Below are 24,033 nucleotides of genomic sequence, written 5' to 3' on the forward strand. Positions count from 1 at the left end.
TGACTTGGCATGCCAGGTGGAGGGATGAATGAGCGGTGCAATAGCCATGCCAAGCCCCACTCCCTCCTTCCGCGCATCGTCATTTCTGCCAGCTGAGTGTATTTGTTGTGGGAGGGGTGGGAGAGCATGTGTGGAGCCAGGGTTGGTGCCTCTTCATAAGGGTTTTGCAAGGCTGAGTGGATGCCCCAGCTGGGTGCCTGCAATAGATAACTCCCAAAGCCACAAGCAGGATGAGTGTAAGTGATCTTATCTTCCCGTTCAGTAATAGGTATCCAATTTGCTGACTCCAGTTGGCCAACCCAAGTCTGATTCAGGTCTCCGTGGGCTTGCTGCAGGATGTGGTGGCAGGAGGGGTGGGTGCGATGTCTGAGCTGCAGGCTCAGGAAACAGGGGTGGACATCAAAGACCCATCACCTGCACCTCCCAGTATGGCCTCAGGGGTTTGATACCCCCAGCCTGGAGCTGAAGAATGCGTATGTTGGTGTGTAGGTTAACAGGCAAAGCAGGAGAAATGCTGCCTGTCCCCAGAGGATCCAGAGCTCCTGCTGGGGAAGCCCCTGTCACACACAACAAAGTTTCATTGATAGATTTTGCTGGGAAATAGTTTCCCCAGCAGGGTGTGTGGCAAGATACCTTGCTACAGGATGGACATTTTGGGACCTTGGCAGCATTGCCCTGCTCCTACCACCCCACAAAACACACAGTGCAGCAAAATGCCCGTAATGGGGAGACTTGGGGCTGCTGCCAGCCTGGGAAGGGGTAACCTCTCCTCCTCTCTGTGCTTTTTGAGGTCCCTAGCCCATTGCTGCTCTTGTCACCTTCCTGTTGCTCCTTCTTCTCCAGTCTGGAAGTGAACAGAAACTGTGGTGGGGATGGGACTCCAGTATGGGATTTGCTGGGAGATGTGGGGCTGCAAGGATAATGGGATCCATCCCCTCTGCATCCCAGACGGGAGAGAGACGCAAGGCCTCTCCCTGGATGGAGGGAGAGGACCTCATCCCTTTGGTACACTCCCTGTTTGCCTCCACCCGCTCCTGCTTCCAGGTCTCATCTTGTCCTCACCAGGCACTGGCAGCTGGCAGGGCTTGGGGGTTCCTAACCTAAGGGAAAAGGGGTGTCTGACCCCAGGAGGAGGCGACTGGAATTGGGAGCCTGCTGCCAGTGCTGGCTACAAAGGCACTGGTGATTCATGGGAAAGCATCTGTTTCGGTCTGCTGGTTTCTGATCCCCAGGCCCCTGTTCTGTGCCAGGGCAGGCAGCTCCTGTGGCTTCTGGGCTGGATGTTCTCAACACCTGGCCCTGCCCTCAGATGTAAGGGGTACGGGGAGATGAGGGAGGTCTGAGTTGGGCTGCCTGTCTGGGGAGCGATTGCCCCTGCCATGTCCTCCCCTCTGCTTCCACAAACCGCTTCGATTTGACAGTGGGTTTCTCAAGATAAAACCCATCCGTGCCTTGGGTCATGAAGCAAACTGGGGCTTGGATTTCCTGTGTCCACACATGGGAACTAATGAATGTATTCCCGGGCACGGATTAGCCTCATTTCAGTGCTCCTAGTTCAGGACTGAAATTACTAATATCTCCTACATCCTATTTTGGGATCTACTTTTGCTGACTCTTCTTAGGGCTTTCAGTGTGTAAATCCCCACTTTTGTTCCTTCTGGGCAGGCCAAGAAAAAAAGGACAGGATGTTTTTCTAAGGAAATGTTGGCTCTTTACCCTTGGGATATTCCAGGTCAACCAATGCAACTCCATCCAAGGGGAGGGTGGGGAAGACAGTGGCTGTCATCACAGCAGCATTCAAGTTCTTTGCTTTTCCCCACCCATGAGATCAAGCCTTCATTGAAGCCTCCAGAACCAGTTCATAAGCTATCGCCCAAAACCAGCTTACAGCCTATGCCTGCTGATGTCTGTCTGTGCAGGAGCTGTCAAGTAAAAGACATTGTCCCTCTCTTTGGGAGAGGGACTCCGCTGGTGAATTGGGAGGTGTGTGCTTATGTCTCTTCAGACTTTGTGTGTTTCATCCACTGCACAGCCCAGCCCTTCTGTTTACGGCCCTGTTATCTCCACAGCCGCGGGCGCTCGTCTCAGGTGGCTTGTCCATGCCAAATCCCTGTTGCATTATGGAATGTCAGAAATGTCCATTACAATGCAGTTCCTTAATGCCTGTTTGCTTAAGGATGATGTTTAATACTTAAACTACCCAGGGGGAAAAAAAAAAAATAGGCCAGTATGGAAATTCCCCCAGGATTCAGGCTGATTTAAAATCAGCTAAAAGAATGAATGTCCCAAAGAGGACAGCAGACTCTTTTCTCCCTTGCAGCAAGTGTAGGCAAGCTCACTTTGCATTTTCAGAGGTGGATTTAGGGACCATCCAGGTGAACTGGTAGTTAAAGTCCTTCAAGAGCCCTGAAGTCATAAGAGACAGAGAGTGTAGTTTGCTCCAAAGGTTCTTCTACAGTCCAGGAGCCCGATTCTCTTCTCAGAGGGTGCAGGTTTGTAGGAATTCACTTGCAGAGACCATATAAAGGCAAGCAAGGCTTGTGGGTACAGCATTGGGTCAGGTACAGAAACAGGGGAAAAAGAGTTAACTACTTCAGGGAACTCCATGCCTCCTTTCAGATTTAACCCCCTTATACATTCTGCCTTTGCATCTCCTGGGAAAGGAAAACATCTTCGTGGCATTGGAAAATACCTGCAGAACATCCATGCTATTATGGTTTCTACTCTCCAACCTAAAATAATCCATGGCTGGTTCATCCCTAGTTGCACTTGTGCCAACACAAACAGTTCTTTTGCTTCCTAATGTACTTATTGACAGAGGTATGTCCCAACTTGGCCTTGGGTTCACTGCATTACCTTATTTAAGCACTTTTGGCCCATACTGGAAAGGAAGGACTCCATTCACCTGCGTGTCCTTCTGATATTTCTTTGCACCTCTTCCACTTTCAGTTTGTCTTTCTTGAGCATGGGTGATCTGAAATTCATGTGGTATTGCAGAAAGAGCCTCTGCTGTGAATTGTGGAACAGTATTAAGACTTCCCTGCTCTTATTGCAAATACCTCACCCCATCTATGGTACAAATGCCTTTGCATTTACACGTCTGTACCTCCTTAGAGACTGGGGGTGGGTTACACTGACTATGTGTAGCTGTCTCCACCTGGGCTAGTTGTTTTAGGCTTTCTTTGTAGCCAACAAAGAGACACTTCTAAAATGATCACATGGAGTAGACATCTAAAATGATATCTAGGTATTTTTTGCTCTCAAAATGATCATTTCTGTGCCCAGGGACATCTGTGCTGGGACAACCTGTGGTTAGGTTGGAGAGAAGGCACATTCTCCATTCCTGGACATGTCCTCACCTCGTAGGGAAAGTTCTTGTCATTGCTCCTGACTCACACTTTGGGCCAGCAGAGTTTCACCCAATTTCTTTGTCTTCTGCCTTCGGGGTCTTTGAACTCTTCTGCTGTGGTGCTCAGCAGCAGCAGTGTCTCCAAGTCAGGACTGGCTCTGCAGCTCTCAGAAGAATGGCTGTCTACACAGAGCAGTTTATGGGAGAAGCTCCTGCCAAAACCATATTTCAGGAGAGCTGTTTGTAATAGCTTTCCTTTCAGATGTGTTATTAAAAAGCTTTCTTCTGAAGCAATTGGTGCTTTTCCAGTGTACAGTAGTTATTCTGGTATGCAATTGCTTATACTGGAAAATGGTTTCTCTACAGGAATGGCATGTGATGAACAATGTTTATTCCTGTAAATTGGGACCAGCTTTGGGATGAGGAAGAAATGAGACATGACAAGGAACCACCAGCAGGAACAGGCTGTGGGCCCATGCACCAATATAACTCTGGGGGATCCATCCCTATGAGACACTTCTGAATATGAGCATACCTCTATATGAGGTATAGAATCAGCTCAGGGTCGCCCTTTCCTCCACTTGGTCCTAAGCAGTGGACTTCGTGAAGAGCTGTTCTCAGGGATTTTAAATATTATCCCCATTACTATATTGTAATTCAAGTCCAAATCCAGTTTGCCAACTTCCAGGCCTCTCTTAGATGTCCGAGGAACTTAAATTAGGATTTCAGTTTCATCTTAAATTTCTTCAAACACAGATGCCATTGACAACCCTCAGCTGTGCAGACTACCACTGTTCCCTGGAGGAATTTCTCCATTTTTTAACTCAAGGTGGAGGGCTAAGCAGACCCAGATATGAAATTAATACCTGGCTCTGCAAATCTGGAGATTCAAGGCAGGATGTTGGTATCACTGCGCTCAACCCTCCTGCTAGAATGGTTTAGATAGCTTATAAACTTCCTACCCACTCATTTCCTACCCCGCCTTGCTAGGCAAGCTATAATTTTTATTTTTAATGAAATCTCCTGAAGATGTCACCATGTTGTTCTGTCAAATAGATCATGGGAAGGAGACGGTCAGAAGTATCTTCCAAAGGGAGATTTCACAAGGATGAATCCTGTCATGCTTTGACCCAGTGACCTTTCTTGGCATAACGGCTTTTGCACCAGGTGACCCAGCCATCAGTGCAATGGGTGACTTATTACAGATTTGTGTGATTCACACTTTTCTCCTTACTGGATTGCACCATCCATCCTGGGATGGGTGAATCAATTTGGCTTGGACAAGATGTGGAACCCATCAGTCCAGGTTTATCCATTCAGCCGCTTAAGAAAAAGTCTGGTTACTTTGTTAAACTTGGTTTTTAATAGGAAAAATTACATTGCTGGAGGCTAATTCAGCACTCTGCAGAATCCAAGGAGTTTATGAGCCTCAGTTTATTTTGTGCCACTGGAGCCAGTAGGAAAACAGCTGAAGGGGAGCAGCAAAAGATTGTTTCTTCCTTTAAAATTTCACCTGTGTCTTTCCCCTGGCATGGAGTGATGAGGGAGGGAGCCAAGCAGCAAGGCTGAAATGCAAACAGCAAACTTAGAACCTGGGTGTTAGTTTTGGATCTTGTTTAGAAATAACAGCCTGAGCACAGTGAGCTTCTTGTGGCACATTGCACAGTTCTGCAGGAGAGAAAGGAAAGGAATAAGAAAGTGACAAACATTACAGACAAGTGCTCTCTTGGACCAGGGTCAGAGGGCATGGGTTCAAGTCTTGGTTTATTCCTAGGTATTGCCATATTTGTTGGTCCCAGAAGATATTGGAAGATTTACAGAAGAAGCACAACAGAACAATGCTGTCTCTGATTTCCCTGCTGAGCTGAGCTTCCTTTTCTCTTTGAGTTTCTTCTGGGCAACCAGCAGTTTCCATGAGTTAAAGCGTTACATTGCCCTCCGCCCAATGCCTTAAGTTTTTGACACTGTGCAGATTGATAGGGGTAATTCAGTCTAGGCACTTTGGTATCTGATGTTTGAATCACACTGTGATTGACAACAGAATTCCCTTCCTTGGGCTTCAATAGCTTTGGCACTACCACCAGGAGGTCAGGCATGAGTTTTTGTGACAGAGTTTTGGAAATTTCTGTACTTCAAGCCTTTGTGCTGTGAAAGAGCATCTTTCAATGTCCAAGCAAGGCAATCCTAAAGGCATGGACATCTTGCTGTGTCCACGCAACACTAGGAGAGCCCAGCAGCTCTGAGGGCTTACCTTGTCAGTCTTACTGCTACACCCTTCCTTGTTTACTTCTGCTGACACGTGGACTTCTTCTAATCACCATAATGGGTACCAGTACCCTGTGCACCAGTTACTGCAGAAGATGGGCTTGTCTGGAAACCTGCTGACGCACATCTAATTGTTTTGTGCTTAGATCATGTGTCCCTGGAGTCCAGCTGAATGGTGTGGCAGGGCAATTCCTGCCTTGGCACAGAAAAGCTCCAGCACGGGGGCCTTTCAGCCCTTACCTACGCTTTGATTAGTTATTGCTTCTGAATAGATCTCCCGCTTCTTCTAGTGTTGCATCACTGTCCCTTCCCCACGCTCCTTTCTAGATAATAACACGGCTGTCTGTTGGGAAAGCAATTGCGTAAGTCCCTATTGCTCATTCTAAGTCATTGGATCTTGGGCTGCAGTGATTCACCCTCACAATACCCCGAGAAGGGAATCCAATGTCACTCTCTCCAATTTACTGATGGAGAATCTGAGGTGTGGAAAGGTGAAGGATTTGCTCAGGGTCAGGCAATGAGTCAGTCGCAGAGCTGGTGTTGGAGCTCCCACCCCACCCTGGCTCCTCGGGCTTGCATCTGTCTAGACTTTTCCAAGCACCAGCTTTGATGCTGGTGTTACCACCATCTTCTACCATCAACCTGGGAGCCTAGACATCTCCCCTCCCTTTGCCATTCTGGAGGAAATGTCTGTATCCTCAACTCGTAGCCAGAGGGGCTCAAATGCTGCAGATAGGAGAAATGTACCTGCCTGCCTACCTGGAGAACATAACACCTCCCCATGCCTCTTGCTCCTCACTGGTCTCTCTCTTGTTTTATGGCCCTACCTCCACCACCAAGGGAGGAACAGGATCCAGGACCCAGTCTAAATAAATCTCAATAAACCTACATCACAGAACACAGCATCTGTACACTGGTGGTTCAACAAATGGCAAAACAGCCCACAGACCTTAGCTTAGGAACTGACAAAAGGGATAAAACCAACATACAGCTTCATTTCTGGCTGTGATGGCCTTGATACAAAGTCAGGGTGAAACAGACAGAGTGGAGTACAAAGGAGAGGGGAGCACAGGAGGAAGCAAGGCAGAGGAGCGGCTGAGGAGCCTCCACGGCTCTGGTGATGCACGGCAAGAGGGTGAGAGGAGGCATACAGAAATAAGGTTAAAAATTGGTGTCCTGAGTGCTGGTTCGCAAACCCCAGCTGCAGCGAGCATGCATGGGGCTGATGGAGTGCTTGCTGTAGTTCAGAGGACCCCATTGATACTGGCGATACCGGACTGGGCCTGAGAGCAAAGTGATGAGGAAAGTTTCCTGTCCCTGTAATTATGTATGGACCTGAGTATTTCCCTGCATTTGATTCCTCACACATTATTGCTTTCTTAGCCACATTCCTGACTCTGCTCCTCGGGCTGGCTACAGTTCCTGTACAAAATAAAGGCTCATTCACCACTGCACTAATAAGCTTTGCTTCTTCAAGAGGAAAGTTGATGGTTAAATAAGGGGAAGAGGAAAAGCTGGGCATCTGTGACTTTGCAGAGGAGGCAGGGAAAAAAACCCCAGGAAAGGGGTCCCCTTCAGTCCTGCAAATTCAGCCTTGCTGCCTTGTGTCAAGCCCTGGTGAGTCAAGGATCCCAGGGAATTTTTACTACGCACTTAACAGAAACCAGATGCCACGAGTGGCATGCGTCCTGTTAGCAGCCATCACCACAGATGGTATGGACTGGGACAGCTTTCGTTCAGGCTGTCCCATAGAATTGGCCTAGGGTGATATAGGACGTTACTGAGGATGAAAAGGCAGCAAGGCTGAATTCCTGCAAGGATCAGTGAGTCTTTGGGCTCCTTGTCAAGGTCCTATGAAGAGTATTGGCTCTGCACTGGGGAACTCTCATGGCTTTTCTTCACAGATTTCATGGGAACTGGGCTGGAAATGCTCTCCCGAAGTCCTGGTAGGGGGAGACAAACTGTAACAACACACAAAAGTTTGGACCCAGATGCAGATTTTCACGGAGAGAGGTCTGGTTTTGCTTCGTGATACCAGCTTTAACTGCATAATTGCTGGGGTCAGGAGGTGCCTTGGCCTCAGCCCACAGTACAGGTGTGGGGGATCAAACCCTCCTGCCCCACTATTTTGCTGCAAAAGCACCTCTGAATCAGCACAGGAGCACTCATCGCTTTGCCACCCTACAGGAGCTTGGGAGGGAAAGAAAGCTGAAAACAGGGTACCATGCTGTCGTGGTTTCAGCCCAGCCGGTAACAAAGGACCACGCAGCCACTCACTCACTCCTCCCTGCCCCCCTCTGGTGGGATGGGGAGGAGAATCAGAGGAGAGAAAAAACAACCCCAAAACCAACAGGAACCTTGAGTGTTGAGATAAGGACAATTTACCAGGACAACACAAAAAGAGAAGTTACAATAACAACAACAGTACTAATAAAAGACTATACAAAAGGAGTGCTGCACAGTGCAACTGCTCACCACCCAGAACCCAACACTCCACCACTTCCCCCACCAAAAGCCTAGAGACCCCCCAGCCCGCTCCCCATTTATATACTGGGCATGATGTCACATGGTATGGAATAGCTCCTTGGGTAGTTTAGGTCAGCTGTCCCGGCTGTGCCCCCTCCCAGGTTCCTGTGAAAATTAACTCTATCCCAGCTGAACCCAGGACACGGTGCTCACACAAATGGGATAAGACACTGCTCAGCCCATGCATTTAGCATTTAGCTCTCCAACTGAAGCTGTGGAGGGGTAGATATGGCCCCATGTTTTAGGTGGTAAGTGATGAAAACAGCAGGGTTTTGAGCAGGACATCCTTGCCATGTTTAATTTCTCCTTCTTCTGAAACTCCTGAATCTTTTGCTCACCTTTGCATGCAATAAAGAAAATGAAGAAAACCACTCACTCTGTGGTTGAAAAGGAAGGGAAAAAAAAAAAAAGTTGGGTTTGAAGAGCGGGTGGAAGGGGTGTGGTTACCCAGGAGGTGTGGCAGGCATCGCCAAACTTATTTATAAGCAAGGGCAGCTCTGCTGGGGAAGAAACCTTGCTCAGGTTTTGTCAGCTGCTGCTTTTTCCCTGATACTCCTTGAAGGGCACCTCTACTGTGATGGGGAGGCAAAAGGATGTTCTTGCTACTATTGAGAAGCACCTGAGGATCAGAAACAAATTAGTGCGGCAAGCACTGGCCGAGTGTCTGGGGACGCTGATCCTGGTGGTGAGTCTGTGCTGTGGTGTGGGGATGCTCTCTAACCCCTGGCTGGGGGGTGGGAATCGCCCCAGTGAAGGGGCTGCGCTGCTGCCAGAGTTTGCACTGGGGATGAGCCCAGCTCTGGTGCAACCTGCCACAAGAAGACTAGAGGAGAAGCCTCTACCCACACAAAAAAAATTCATGCAAGTTGGTTCAGGATGAACTTTGGGGTTGCTGCTAAAGGGTGGGCTCTACAGAGCTTGTTGGGTGTTTGGGGTCTTTTGTGTATCTGAGAAGTGCAGGGAGCAAAGTGTCTCTGTGTAAGCAGCAAGCGTTTTGCTAGAGATCGTGAAAAACTTCCTTTCTGTCTGCCCTGGAATATGTTCTTGGCAGTGAAATACTTCAAGAGTTATCACCCGGGGAAGTGAAAGATTTTTCCTCACCTCGCTTTGTTTTCTTTGTGCATCCAATGGACAAGAAGTAGCCAGAATTTAAACTGTTGCAGTGTTTTTTTGAAGTCAGCTGCAGGTTCCCCAGAGTTTTATCAGTGGGGCTGCATGACACTGTGGCAGCCTGTGCTGGCAGCCGATCAGGAGCTCGCACTCACCATGTGTGTGACAGCACTGAGCTGTCAGTTGACGTGTTTTTAAGTAAGTGGTGAATGGCAACAAAATTATTCTGCCTGTTTTAATGCTCAGTTTCCAAAGGGATGGGATATAAGGGCTAAAGCAGGGTAGATACCTGTGTAAGTGACTTAGTTTTCAGGTGTGCTGAGTGGCCCTGGCTTGCTTTGAAGTCAAAGGCAGATGTAAACAGCTAGGACAGTTGTGCATGAGGAGGGGGGAGCAAATGCCAGTGTAGCAAAACTGGGACAGGGATATCTGGATATCTGGCTTTGGGCATCTGCATCCGAAAATGCAGGACTGTCCAATGGGCCACAGGTTTGGTGTGTTGACAGTGCTGCAGGAATGAGTTGGTGTTCACACAGTGAATACCTGCAGGTGAAAGTTCCTCTGAAGTGGTATAAATCCAGAGCAATCCTATAGGATTCAGTGGCGTGACTGGGGGTTTACACCTCTTTGTAACTGATGGCAGGACTGCTTGGGGGGAAATCTAATGATTGGAGGAGCTGAAAGCAGAGAAGGGCTTGATGAAGCTGCATGTGTGCCTGGGAAACAACACAAAAGGACCGACACACAGTTTTATGCTTTCATAAAGAAGATTATTTTTTGTTGAGGAAGAGAGAGGGCTATGGAGTCTTGGGTGGGTGGATATGGAACTCTGCTAAGACCCTGTAAAATGCTATCACTCCTAAAAGAAAGCAGCTTCATACAGTGCAATGGCTTTATCATCAGAGTGACCCAGCTTTGGTGATTTGCCAACAAGTCTTGTTGATTTTTCAGGGAAGTATTACTTGGAATTAAGGTGGACAGAAGCTGATAGGAAAGTGATTAATGGATAGAAAGTTGCTGCTCATGAATCACTGACGTTGCTGGAGTTAGTCTCAGGATTGAAGCAAGGTAAGGTTTGTAAGGTGGAATAATGTCTCCTGCTAGCCAAGTTAATATTGCTGAGAAAAAAGGCAAGCCTTTAGCCATGTGGATATGAGCTTTCAGAAGGGCTCATGATCCAAAACAAGTTATTTCTTCTTCTCACTGTATTAGTTGGCACAACAGAGACTGCCTTTCCCTACAGCCTTGCCTCTCCGTGGCAGAGAGGACATGCAATGTGCTCAGAGCCTGAGGAAGGGTTTGGTCCAAAATCATAACCAGCCTCCAAAATGAGGGTGGTAATGGGCACCCATCAGCCAGGCTGGATGGTGCACTGACAAAAGTGGGTAGCACATGCCTTGTCCTCAGGAGCACCACACCTGCTGTGTTTTAAAGTGTCTGTGTAAGTGTGCCCGCAGATCCCTCACCTTGTTCAGGGATTCCTGAGCTGGTGTCTGAGGGCAAAGAATATGCTGGGTTTAATGACACACTCAACTCTGTCTCATAGGTCTTCGTAAAAGTCACCTAGGATCTCCAGCAGCAGCTCCGCAGTGGATAGAGGGTTGCGGGTACTCTGTGTCCATGTGGGAGAAGATGGGGTCGGCTGGTGGGAGAAATAGGAAAGTCCCAAACACAGTAAATGCTCCCAGGTTGTCAGCAGTCTAAAACAGGGTACACAGAGAGGGAAATGAGTTCCAGAGCAGCAAGCCTGAAATATCAGTCTGCTGGGCATCAATCTCTTTCTGCCTTGGAGCTGTCCCAGTCTATTCTTGATGAAGTGACACTCACAGGTTTTATTTATTTTACTAAATTTTTTTTTTCTCCCTACCACCTGGATTCCTTTGCATCTTTTTATTATATCACCTGCCTGAAATATAAAGGGCCTTGAAGACCACTTTCTTCCCCTTTCAGGTGGCCTGGGTATTAACTTGAATTGGATAGTCCCAGCAGAAAGATTGTCATTCTGTACCTTGCAAAAGTCCCTGCTGCCCACCCTGCTAGCAGGCTGAGCTGGGTGTGCTTGTATTTAGCTGCATTTGAGCCCAGTAAACATCTGTTATGGGCTTCAGACAATAAAATACCTGAGGAAAGACCTGGGATCCATGAAATTGTCTTTGTGGGGGATGGAGTTGACTGACACAAATATGTGTAGAACAGAACAGTATTAGGGATGGATTTAAGGTTTGACATTATTCACACTGTAATCATCTTCCTGAGCCCCAAGGGAGGGAGACTGTTTAAAGTTTGCAGCTTAATTTAAATTTCACTGTGTAATGTAAAACTTGTCCCACTGTGGATATTGGCATGGTTTCAGCTTCTTCCCTCCTCCCTTTCACTTGCATAATGACTGCAGTGCTCTCCAACTCTTCTAAAGCAAAGTTATTTCAGACCCCTGCAAAGTCTCTTTAACTGTGAGAATTAACTTAGTGCTTGATTTTAATTTTCTTATTTTTTAAGGAGATTGTAAAGATAGCAAACATTAAAACAAAATAGTGCCTCTTTTTTTGAGATAAGAAAAGTAATCCAACTAAAGCAGCCAAGCCCTGAATAGTGCAAAGGTGAGGTGCTCTCTGCTTGCAAGCTGCGTTTGCTGTGTACAGCACCTTGCACAATGTGGGTTTAGTCTGTGAGTAGTGTCCTTACTGTTAAAAAAATAGTAGTGCTGATTCTACCTTTCCTTTGATAATTAAGATTACCGCCCCCCCCCCATTCAAAATGCACTTTCCAAGTGGCACTTTAGGTTTGAACTTTATACCCATGTTGGAAGCACCGCTTGATGGCAATAGTTAAGCAATGCAAACGCTGAAGGCATTTTCCAAGTTGCTTGCTGTTTGTGTTATTACTGTAGCAACTCACTAAAGCCAGACTTCCAGCGGCAGGCCTCCGTGCCTCCCTTAAAGGCTTGATCTGTTTGCCTTGCTCTGCTGGCTGTAAATACCAAAGCTGGCTTTGTTTGGTTTTTACATTTGCAGGAGAAGTAACTTGATGTTTATAATTGATTTCCAAGTTGGACTAACTGTGATTCACTGCTGTTAAGGCACAAAGAAAGAACAGAATGATTCCTAATTGCTTTTCAATTATGGCTGCCTTGACTTTGTGGCCAGGTGGGAGCTTTTTGGGGTATGAGCGTGCTGCAGACCACAAAAACCAAAATAGCAAAGTGGTTGGGATGATCAAGGCAAAGGAAGCCTCATTTAACTGTTGGCAGTGCAGAGCTTAAAGTCGCTGATGATCCTGTAGCCATCCAGGGCAGTATGGCAGTTCCCACAGTCACTGTTTGATTTGTGCTGATTTTCTTGAACCCAGCTTGTTGTATTTGGAGAATGCGTTTGGTTTTTTTATTGTTTTTTTTTTAAATTTCTAAAATTTCTTTTCTTTGTTAATGCTTTGCTAGACTTTAAAAGGGACTGGAAATCTTTGCTGTAAGCATGTTGAGTGCTGCTGATTCTTCCCTGCAAAGGGTCTGTGCTGCTGGGTGTGGAGGCGTGGGAAATGGCAGTGCGCTGCTCTCCCTCACCTCTTCCACTAGAAGAGGTTCAAGCTCTTCATTAACTGTTCAAAACTGTCCCTCCTTGCTGTCCTCATAGAGGAGCAGGGAGGTTTCTCTGTCCTACAAACAGGACAGTTCAGGCACCAAGACACCCTCGGCGGGGAGGCAGCTTTTCCCCAGGAGTGCCCAACCCTGTGACCAAAACCCCACCAGAAGTATGGATCTTTCTAAGAGCTAAAGCCTCCTGATCTGAGGGATACCAGGGATATCAGAATAAGTATTTTTGCTTCCATGAGTGTGGGAGCAAGTTAAATAGAGAATTTCCTCTCTAATGCCCAATTGCGCTGCTGACAGTTGCTCAGGTTTCTTGTGCTGAGTGCCAATCGTCTCTCCAGCTTTGTGCAGCGTTGCTGTACTGTGTGATGTATGTGTGGCACAACTTTCCTTAGACCTTCTTATGTCTCGAGTCCTGCAGTCCTTCCTGGCTCTGGGACAGCGTTTGGTGGGGAAAGAGCCGTAAATTGATAGACCATCTGCCACTGCCCTTCCCCGTAGGACTGCTTCTGTCCAGGCTGGCTCCAGCTGTGCTGGACAAGAAGCCACACTGTGGGGTCTAATGTTTCTCCTTGCTTTGCAAATTGTAAATGATGACCAGTCTGGTTGTTCGAGAGATGCTTTGAGGAAAGGCAAAAATGACGGTGCTCCTTGCACTGTTTTCGTGGCTGGTGGTCATGCTGGCTGCAGGGGTCATGGATTTGAGGAAGATCTCTGCATGCTGCTTGAGCAGAAACAGCAATGGGGAATGGATCTGTCTTCAGATCTACCCAGCTGGGTCCTGCTCCTTGGGGAGGGCAGCAAGAGGCTGTGGGGGAGACTTATAATGCCTTTAACCCCTTCTTGATTTGAGCTGCAGAGAAGGAGTTGGGAGGTTGTTTTGAACTGGCTGAAAGTGGTAAAGTGATAGTCCTCTGTTCCCTCCCTCCCCCCCCAGCCTCCTCCCTTGAAGGGGCTGTAGGATAGTCTGAAGTTTCACTGAGATATGAAAAGAGGTGTCCCTTTGTGTGTCTAATGCTTAAAATCTTCCATCAGAATCTTGGGATCTCTACCAGAGTAGACACATGGTTTGACAGCTATTCTGGCATCCTCCCCGCTAACCAGAGGGCACCAAGGGCTGAGCAGCCCTTCCCATCAACTGAAGTGATTAGGGTAGATTTACGGTAGGCTCCTTGCCTAATCTCTGGTTTATTTGCTGGCTGAAGAGGAAAGTTGTAATTCAGGTAATAACACTCCTCACGGGCTATGCCAGCAAAACTTTCCCATCTTGATTTAGTGATCAGTCTGTCTTAAGTCTAACAGCAAATGCATCCAGGCCTTTTGTGTTGTACCTGAAGGCACAAAAAAGCACCCGCAAAGAAAAGAGAAAGCAAGAAAGGGAAGAAACCTGGCTGTTGTGCAGGGGAGTGCTGAATACTACCTTCCTCCTGAGCTCATACACGGAGCTGCTTTTCACAAGGTCTGCCTATAAACTCAACTTTTTATTGTCCTCCAAGGTCCTTTCCTACTAGCCTTGACTGGCTCTGGGGCTTTCTTGTGTCTAGCCATTGAGACAGGCTATTTTTACCTTGGGTGACAAAGCCAAATGGCTGTTCTCCAAACATGCCCCGGACATAGGGAATTTAATGTTTCCCTGAGTATGAAGTTTCACCTAGTGACTTGCTACCTTTTCCTGGTTTTGCTCCTGCTGCTCCTGGCTGTCCCCTCCCTTGTACAGGTTCTGGAGTTTGTCAGCCCCTCCACTGTTGAACCAGTTCAGCTCATGGATCCTGCCGAACATGGATTTTGTTGTCTTTCTTAGTGCAGGGAGCTGGATCAGCTCATGAGGAGTGACAAGCCTCTCTGTTGGCAAGGAAAACCATTAGATCTACTACAGCCAGTAAGATGAAATTAGGGAGCAGGCTTCCATTAACCTGGTTAATGGGTGCATTGACCTCAAATCATAGGAGAGTAGCTTTAATACATCAGAGTAATGGTTTGTTGCAATCATTTTATTAGCACTTTAAAACTGCTTTTGAACTTGGCTAGTGGATTATGGGGGTATAACAGTTGACTGCTGCACCCACTGCCATGTGAGGTGCTAACCTGAGTTTCTGTTGGCTGGGATGTTCTTCCAGGTGTTTTTTGTTGTTGTTGGTTTTTTTTGTTTTTTTGTTTGGTTTTTTTTTTTTAAACAAAAAGAGTGTTGGAGGCAGGTTATTAAAATCAAGAGAATGAGGGGTCATCTCCCCCTGGGGTGTGCACCACTGTCTCCTCACCATGGTGGTATAATATTGCCTAAGGACTCTTACAACCGTTGCATGGACTTCAAAGCCACTGGGATAAATGCTGAATTGCTTTTACTTGACCTTCCTTGCCTTTCAACTCAAGCTAGCTGCTCCTAAACACTTCTCTGCAAGCACTGGGAAAGGAAGACTTAAAAAATGGATCCTGAGGGTCTTCTGTCTCATACGGCCCAGGAAAAGGAATTGGAAGGAAAAGTAGCAAATGGCAGAAGTTGAAATGGTGTAATTAAAAACTGTAATAGCCACTCCCATAACAAAACTGTAATGTCAAGCCACTTGCCCTAAAAGCATGGGTGAGCATGATTTGAACTGGTTCCTAGAAGTCAAGTACCAGGTATGGATGCCATGCATGTGAATAAGTTCATGTTTAGTGGACTCCACTGGTGCAGGATGGAATTGCATATCAAAGTTCAAACCTGTCCCTAAATATCACCTTACTCTCTTTATCTGCTAAAGTTTTCTACAGTTATGCTGAATTAAGCCACCTAGTGCTCAGGGCTCATCTGATAAATAATTGTAATGCTCCTGTGGAGTGGCTCCAGGATGTTTTTACATGGGCCATAGACTCTCTGCTGAGGAAAAGCTGGAGAGCTATTGCCAGGCGTAGGATGGGGGAGAGGAGGATGGGGAATAACCTCTCGAGAAATGGCAGAGCTGGCATTCCTCCAGGTTAAGGGAAGAGCTTTGTGGGTGAACAGGGAGGTGGAGTGGGGAAAACTTTACTTTGTGGTTTCTGCAACCAAAAGGTATGTGGCTAATGAGCCAACCACCATCCACTTGCAGAACTGCCAGTTCTTTCAGAGTGAATAACACAAATACCTTAATCACCAGGAAGAACTTTGGGTCAACCTTACCAAATTCAGATGCCCACTGCAGCTTTTTGTGGGCTCATCCCCTCCCTGGTCAGACTGATGTGCTGCGTGGCCTTAGAGAGGCAAACACCATGGCCAAGTAGTCTCTCCAAACCGCTGTTTAAAGCATGCTGGGGAGCGTCTGGGGTAAGGGAAGGAACAGATGTCACCCTGGTCATTAGCCAGTATTTATTTGCTCAGTTGGAGCTATGCTTCCCTCAGTGGTTTGGGCATAGCTGGGAATGATGGCTCTGCTGCACAATAAACAAGACTCATCTTTTCTGCCTTTGCCTGGGTGTCTTCTCTGCCATGGTTTCCCAGCTGGGCAGCTTAGGGTTAGGACACTGAAGGGGCTGTTCTGACTGCACTCAGCAGAGAGCAGTGCTGGCCATCCCTCTCATTAACTAACAAGTTCTGCAGGTTCCTTTGTTTTTTCTGCACAAGGTCCTGTGTTGGGGACCTGGCTTCTTGTCAAGAGGCACCTGTGTACAGTGTCCACCTCCATGAGTCAGCCTGCAGCCTACCTGGCTGCTCCTTTCCCAGCAGGCTGAGTGCAGTGTTTGCTTTGTTAGTAATTCATCAGTTGTCAAGGGGATGGGAGGGTATGAGTTAAGTGTGTTTTGGCTTTGCTGCTCGTCCGGATTGTGTGTTGCTCAATGGGCATGTCCAGTATTGGCAGGAGAGGTGAAGACAGCTACCCTTGCTGCCTATTTGGAGGCTTATCCCCTAGGAACAGGTACGGCCTCTGCAGCAATTGAGTAATTCTGGGCTGATGGAGTTCACAGAAGCAGAAATTCTTGGGTGTGTAGATATGGGTATGTGGTCAGAAGAAATAAGGCAAGCCTTGATCACTAGATTCAAGGATCTTGGGAGCAAGCTGTAATTCCTGTCCTAGTTTAAGGATGTTCTCAGTACCTGCTGATGTGATAATCCCTGGTATACACCAAGACTCAATTCAGGTGGAGTCAGTGGAAGACACAAGCTTACAGATAACAAGGATTAGGGGTCCTTAAATTACATGGTGGGTAGTGGAAAGACTTGGCAAGGCAGAAAACCTCCAGCTGGATGAGTGATAAACTGAACTGCCAGGGGAAACTGATTTCGGTTGTTAAGGGCGAGCATAGGAAGGATGACTTTTGGATGTGTTTGGGAAGAGAAGGATCACCCATTTGGAGCAAATGTCTTTGAGCAAGAGTATATGCCTCCCTTAGATACTAGGAAACACCCTTTACCACATGACAGAAACAGCTTTTCTCCCCCAAAGTGCTTGGTGCATCCCTCACCTTGGACAGAAGGCCAAGCCTCTGGCTGTGCTGGTGGCAGGCTCTCTGTGGCATATGGACTTTTCTTGGTGGTGCCTGTGCCATGCTGGTGTTGCAGAGACAGGCTAGCTGTGTTGCTCTGATAATTCCTTACATAGGAAGGATAAGGGTGGTTTGGGATGGTGTGGGCCATGCTCAGATTGCCCACAGCAGAGACTGTACCTAGGCACCCGAAGAAGTGCAGGTACCTCAGCTCAAGGAGAGATCCCCAGTCCCTCACTGTCAGCCAGTGCCACCTGAAACATGACTTCGTGAATATCAGGCTGAATTTGGCCTTCTTCAGTCATGTCTGTATTTCCAGGCATTAGCAAAATCGATCCCCGCCAAACTATGTGCTACTGTGTCAAACAATTATTAGCCTTTTTTAACAATAAGGTACACAGTTCCCTCATCTGAACAGTTGCACTGTAAACACCTTGGTCCAGGATGCTATCTGGCTGATTCTTCTCACCTACCACCTTAAAACTAGATGGTTGGACAAAGACTTCCAGCCTCCTGTGGTCCAATCTTGCTTTTGATTTTGGCCCTGGTTTCAGTTCCCCTTGTCAGGAGATAGGCTTGTCCTGTGTCCTTTCTCCTTCCCTGCTGTGCCTAGAGATAGTGCCTAGATCCTTTGACCAAAGGTTGAAGCTTCAAAGGCTTTGAGTCATGGGTGGGCTGCGGTAGTGCATGCAGGTGTGAGAGGAGCAGATGCAGGCATTGGTCAGCAACTGGCCCTGATGTGAAACAGAGGGTAATTTCAATTCCTTCTTCTCCTCCTAGCTGTTTGGCTGTGGCTCCGTTGCGCAGATTGTGCTCAGCAGAGGTACTCATGGAGGTTTCCTGACTGTCAACCTGGCCTTCGGCTTCGCTGTAATGCTCGGCATTTTGATCTCAGGACAGATATCAGGTATGTTGTGCCTCTGCGTGGGCTGGATTTCACTTGTGACAATTACTGTGTAGGCCTAGATGGCTGTCCTTTTTCTGTGTGGCACTGGTCTGGAAACCAGTGTCTCTTGGCTCATCTCTGGGACCCAAATTCTGCCTGTAAAAGTACACTAACCACCAACCTCTCTGCAGGTGGACACCTGAACCCAGCTGTCACTTTTGCCATGTGCTTCTTGGCCCGGGAGCCCTGGATCAAGCTACCAGTTTATGCCCTAGCACAAACCCTGGGGGCTTTCCTTGGAGCTGGCATAGTCTTTGGGCTGTACTATGGTAAGTGCAGAAACCTTGTGTGTTTGTTGGGGTGAGACTACTGCTCTTTGTGACTCACTGCAGGGAGGCTGGTTTCCAGATCAGAGAGAAGCATTTTTTTGCAGAGCAGAGATCTGAGAAACCTCCTTACAGTTTTTCTGGGAGGGCTTTCCTGTTCTCATGGTGATGAGTTGAAGCCTCCTCAAATCAATCTGAGGGCCAACCAGCACTGTCAATTGGCAAGCCTTTGTCCTTGAGTAATGATCACGGGACCACTGGATGGCCCCTCTATCTACTGTCAGGACTAAAACAGATCTTTCAGAAAAGCCAGTGAAACACTACTAGTGATGGAGATTTCATACCTGTGCACTGTTCCAGAGCCATTTTAACCTTCTTGGTTTAAAAAAAAAAAATAGACTTCACCATGGATGTCCTCTGCATTTTCTTGTGTTAGCTTCCAGACGGTGGGACTTCAGCTTTTGCTGTCCTTATCAGTGATTCTATACCTCAGAAAGCATCCTAGAAATCCAGTTCCTCATGCATCTATTCCTCCTGAGTGGTGTTCCTCATCACAGGGCAATATTTAGTGGGCAAGAATTGACTGTTTGTGTTGGAAATTGCTCTTCTTCAAATATCAAGGGTGACATTTTAACTCAAACTTTGCCTCCTGATGTCTGTTTCTGGCAATAGGAGCAGTGTTTCCTGTAGCTGAGTAGAACATTTGGGTCACTAGCTTTTACCTGAAGGGAGGAAACTGCCACCCCAGCACCAGTGACAACTGCTTTTCTCTTTAGAAAGAAGCAGGGGGAACTACTTTTATCTCTGTAAACATCAGGACTCCAGTTCAACACCAGTTACCTTTGTAGTTGGTGGCCTGAAATCTCTTCTTCAGAAGAGAGTTAATCCCATCTTAGCTGCCTAAACCATGGAAGAGCTACTTTCAGAAAGTATCTGTTTTTCTTTCCACTGACCATGGAGGGAATCTAGATAGCACACTTAGGTTAGTTATCCAGCTTCTACATAGTTGTAGGCAAGGGGCTGACTGCTCTACAAGACAGTCCTGAGATGTGAAACTAATTGTGTATTGACTTAGAGGAAAGTGCAAGATCAGCCCAAATCTTGTTTGCTGCAGGTCAGATTCATAGCAACATCTCACGTCTTGACACCAAGACAGATACCATAGGCAACTGAGTACCTTTGGGAGAGATTTGGAGTCACCTTAGTGTTTACTTTTTGGCTCTAACTCTTTCCTGGTGCCTGGCAAACAAGAAATACTAGGAACAGGGACTTAGGCCATCTGCATCTGAGCCTGACTGGTAAAATGCTGTGGTAGATCACGCCCTAAGTTTTCCAAATGAGTGTTTTCTCTACAGCAAATGGTTTTGCAACACATAGCAATGGAGTGCTCAGGGAATTCTACCTCAGTATTCATGGCTCTGTGGAGCATACGTTTTAGTCATCTTCCAAGAAGAGTCCTCTCTCTGATGTGTGTCGGAAAATGACTGACCTCTCTACCTTTCTTCCCATCCCCCTCCAGATGCCATCTGGGCTTTTGGCAGTAACCATCTCTATGTAACAGGACAGAATGGCACTGCTGGTATCTTTGCCACCTACCCATCTCAGCATCTGAACATTGTGAATGGATTCTTTGACCAGGTAAGAGTGTGCTGGAAGGATGAAGGTGCATTTCAAGAAGAATCTTGTGGGGTGGTTTTAGGCCTCTCCTTTAGTTAAAGAATGAATTGCAATTTAAAAAGAAGATATCCAGGAAGGTTTTTAGAGCTGACACAGGTATCTCACTAGCCCATAGGAAGACCAGACCCTTACAGCCAGAAGGCTTGTGTTAAGGGGGTTAACCAGTGGTACAACACTAGCCAGGACACCAGTGAAAAGGACACCACCTGCTCTCAGCCCCTGAAGAGGCATAGCATGAGGAAGGATGGCTCTTCCTCACTCCCACTGTACTGCTGTGGCTGTTGCACAACCTAGAGGTCAATTGGGTGTGGGGTGGTGATTCTTGTTGGAGGTGACTCTCTCCTCCTTGAAGTTGCCATCAACCACAAAGGGACAGCTGCTACCTAGTTGTGGCACGTTGGAAGCAGGTTCAGGAAGATGGCTTCAGCTTTTCTGGATGCTCAGTTATTCATAGGTCTTCTGTGGGTAGGGAAAAAGGTGTGGGCTTGATTGAGCCTGTGGGCTGCCAGGAGGAACATGTTCCACTCTCCCAATTCCCATGGGTGCCCAGGCTACTGTGGTCTGATAAAGTGATGGGATGACAGTGCAGTTCTTCCAGTTTCGAAAATAAGCCCTAAATGCATGGGACTTCAGAGGAGCTAAATAACTTGGTTAAAAGATTAATCTGGATTAAATTCTTCTTTTTCTTCCTCCTCCCTCCCAGTTCATTGGCACTGCCTCCCTGATTGTTTGTGTCTTGGCTATTGTGGATCCCTACAACAACCCTGTCCCCACAGGGCTGGAGGCTTTCACAGTGGGCTTTGTTGTCCTTGTTATTGGAACCTCCATGGGCTTCAACTCCGGCTATGCTGTCAACCCTGCCAGGGACTTTGGGCCTCGTCTCTTCACAGCCATTGCTGGCTGGGGCACTGAAGTGTTCTGGTAAGTGCTTGCCAATGAAAACCTTGTGCATCAAGGGGAAAAAATTAAAAGTCCCAATAGGTGGTATCTCTGGCACTATGAAGAGTCTTAGTGCCCATGAGGTATCTTCAGATTGTATAAATGTGTTTAAAAGACACTGTTTCCTCTGCTCCGACTTCTTAAAAAAATCATAGAAGCTGGGCAGTTTCCGGTGGTGAGAGCGAATGACGTAACTTTGCTATCAAGGAGGAAATTTAGGACCATCCATGAGAAGTTCAGGTGCAGCTTGAACATAAGCCTATCATCATTTTTTTGGTGGTAGAAAATGGAGGGTGTTTGTTATACTTGGATTTTGTTGTTGCTGGAGACAATGAAAATAACCACGAGCAATAAAGTCTACATGACGTCAGGGGCTGCTTTCCTGCAGGCAATGGGAGGGAAGTGAAGGTTCCTCTTTCAGGCACTGCAACTACTTCTCTCCTTCCTTGGTGGAGAGACAGTCTTGGAAATCCTGAAAGTAGCTATTCTGAATTGCTGGCCACCTGAACTTGCAGTGGGGGGCAATATCTGCCTTGGAAATTGCTGTGGACATGCAGGTACTATTGTCTTTTGCAAATCAGTGGTGGTGTTTGCAGGTGACCAGATCTTGCATTGTTCCAGATCCAAACACGAATATCCTAATGCTTAGGCTGCAGTTCTTACCTTGTGCACTTTCTTTTTGTTTTCCAGGACTGGTAAGCAGTGGTGGTGGGTTCCAATCGTTGCTCCTTTCCTTGGGGCTGTTGCGGGAGTGATAGTCTATCAGCTCATGATTGGATGCCATGATGAGCCTTCTCCACCTGCCTCTGAGCAGGAAACTGTCAAGCTGGCTAACGTGAAGCACAAGGAAAGGGTCTGAGGAAGCTGCCACCCAGATCTGGCAGACACTCATTGCTCAGGACTGCAGTTGGCAATGAGGAGGAAGGAGTTAAGAAGAGCTTCAAGAACAACAGGAAGAGTTTTTTTTCCTGTCTTGAGATATTCTAGCCTTTTATTTTTTGTTTCTTGTGTGTGTATATCCCTGATGCATTTGCTTTAGGCATTTTCCTGTGAGCCTTTCCCCAAATGCAGTATCATGTAATCTTTCCCTAGTAGAAGGGTGTTGAGGACTGTAGGAGTCAGGAGAGAAGGGGGCATTGCTGTCCAACACCTCCAACATGGGCTGGGTGTTCAGGAATCTGGAGCTCTTTTGGGCTGTGTTGCTGGCCTTGCCTGTGAGGTTGGCAAACTGCTTCCCTCCGAACCTGTGTCCCAATCCGTAGAGTGGGGATCATGCAAAACTTAAATTGTTTTGCTAGCATGGATTGGGAGCTCCTACATCCCAGAAAAAATTTGCCTGTGATTTTACTGTGGATCAAATTCATGCTTGGTGTTGCTCTTAAGTCAGTAACTTGGCACCGGGAATGAACTTGTCTAAAGGATTTTTATTGGCCAAACTTTTTATATCTCCCATGAGTTCCTAGAACATCATATCAATCAGGTGATCCATAATGTCAGAGCAGAGAGTGAGAATGCACTGGATTTTAATTTAATATTAAGACAAAGTGTTTACAAACCACTACGTCCTGGTGTTCTAATCACAACTTTTAATATTGCCAACTCCTAGAAGATAACACATAGAAAATCCTTGTTTTAGGCAGGGGCTAACCTGGAAAGAAACTTGGCTCCCTGTAGCAACCCTTCTAATTAATCAGCTTTGTATATAAACTGCAAGCAGCTAATCGCCAAGTTCCACTGCAAACACCATTGAGTGTTGCTAAAGTTGTGTGTGTTCATGTAAATTTCACAGTAGTGTGTTTTTTTAAAAAAATAGATTTATATATAAATATACTCCTTAAAGCTGTTACTAAATACCAGGGTTGGGATGAGTTCATTTAAAGATGTGTGGGAACTGCCTGTTCTCTAACAGCTTTGAGATACTGTTGGATTTTCCCAGGGTGGCCTTACATTATGGCATTGTGTTGTTGGAACATCTTTTCTACCTTGCAGAATTACTGGGGTATCCCTGGTACTCACAGCTGGGGGCTGAGATCAGGCACCTCCTGTAGTAGCAGTGCTCGCATCTTAGGGGATCTCTGGCTCTCCCAATGCTTTATTATTACAGCGTGTTTGAAACAAGTAGTATCGGTTGTGAAAGGATTTGTAAGTCCCATGCATTAGAGAAACTCTTTCAAAGCCTGTTTCTTTAAGGTGTGAATTCCTTGAAACATGTAACTTTGTATACATTTCCAGTCACTAGAATGATATATTCTTTTTTTTCCTTTTTAAAAAATAAAATGTTGATACTCACACTGTAAAATGCTACTGTTGGTTGTATTTTTAAGCAGCTGTCAGTAAACTTTACCATGGAAAGGAAGTCATCTATAGCAATAGCTTCCTCAAGCCCTTTTCCTCTTCAGCCTGTAGGAGCAAAAGGGAATTAACCCTTTCAGGGAATACATCTACATGCTTCATTTGTGTTTTATTCCTTTCCCTTTTGGAATGGGCTTTTGGGACAGGTGGGAGGAGATTGGGAGCCTGTACGCAGTACAAAGGCCAAGGTATGTACTGGGAGGTGGTGTGGTCCTGCTGTCAGGCATCTTATTCTTAAGGCAAAAGAACAAAGAGGTCAGCATTTGTCCCTTGCCCTTTGTACCATTTAAATTCTCTTACTATTCTTTCAGTTAACATAGTTCTTCTGAGTATGCAATCCTACTCTGCATTCACTGTACTGTCCAGCATCACCTAGCATATTTCGCTTGTCACTTTTTATTAGCTATGCCCATGCAAGGAAAAGTATTACAGATCTGAACCCAATGCTCACAGAATTACACAAACAGCTTTCTTCCAGCTTGTGTCTTCTGTAAATACAATTACTGTTGCTCTTTGGCTGATTTGTGTACTGCTGTATTTTTCCTGTATTAATTTTAGTGCCTTAAAATAACTCATAACT

At 46.6% G+C, this 24,033-nt stretch overlaps 1 protein-coding gene across 1 annotated transcript; it reads left to right on the top strand.

The window, feature by feature from the left end:
* Positions 1 to 8,617: 8,617 nt before the first annotated feature.
* AQP3 (aquaporin 3 (Gill blood group)) lies at positions 8,618 to 22,057 on the top strand. Its single transcript, XM_010561106.1, has 6 exons — positions 8,618 to 8,825; positions 18,054 to 18,180; positions 18,351 to 18,488; positions 20,005 to 20,123; positions 20,866 to 21,083; positions 21,792 to 22,057. Exons 1-6 carry the CDS (start codon positions 8,718 to 8,720, stop codon positions 21,958 to 21,960), a joined length of 879 nt encoding a protein of 292 aa, XP_010559408.1. The 5' UTR covers positions 8,618 to 8,717; the 3' UTR covers positions 21,961 to 22,057.
* Positions 22,058 to 24,033: the final 1,976 nt, after the last annotated feature.

Source organism: Haliaeetus leucocephalus, unplaced genomic scaffold (genome assembly GCF_000737465.1).
Source record: "Haliaeetus leucocephalus isolate CR32 unplaced genomic scaffold, Haliaeetus_leucocephalus-4.0 Scaffold142, whole genome shotgun sequence".
In the NCBI taxonomy this organism is placed as follows: Eukaryota; Metazoa; Chordata; class Aves; order Accipitriformes; family Accipitridae; genus Haliaeetus; species Haliaeetus leucocephalus.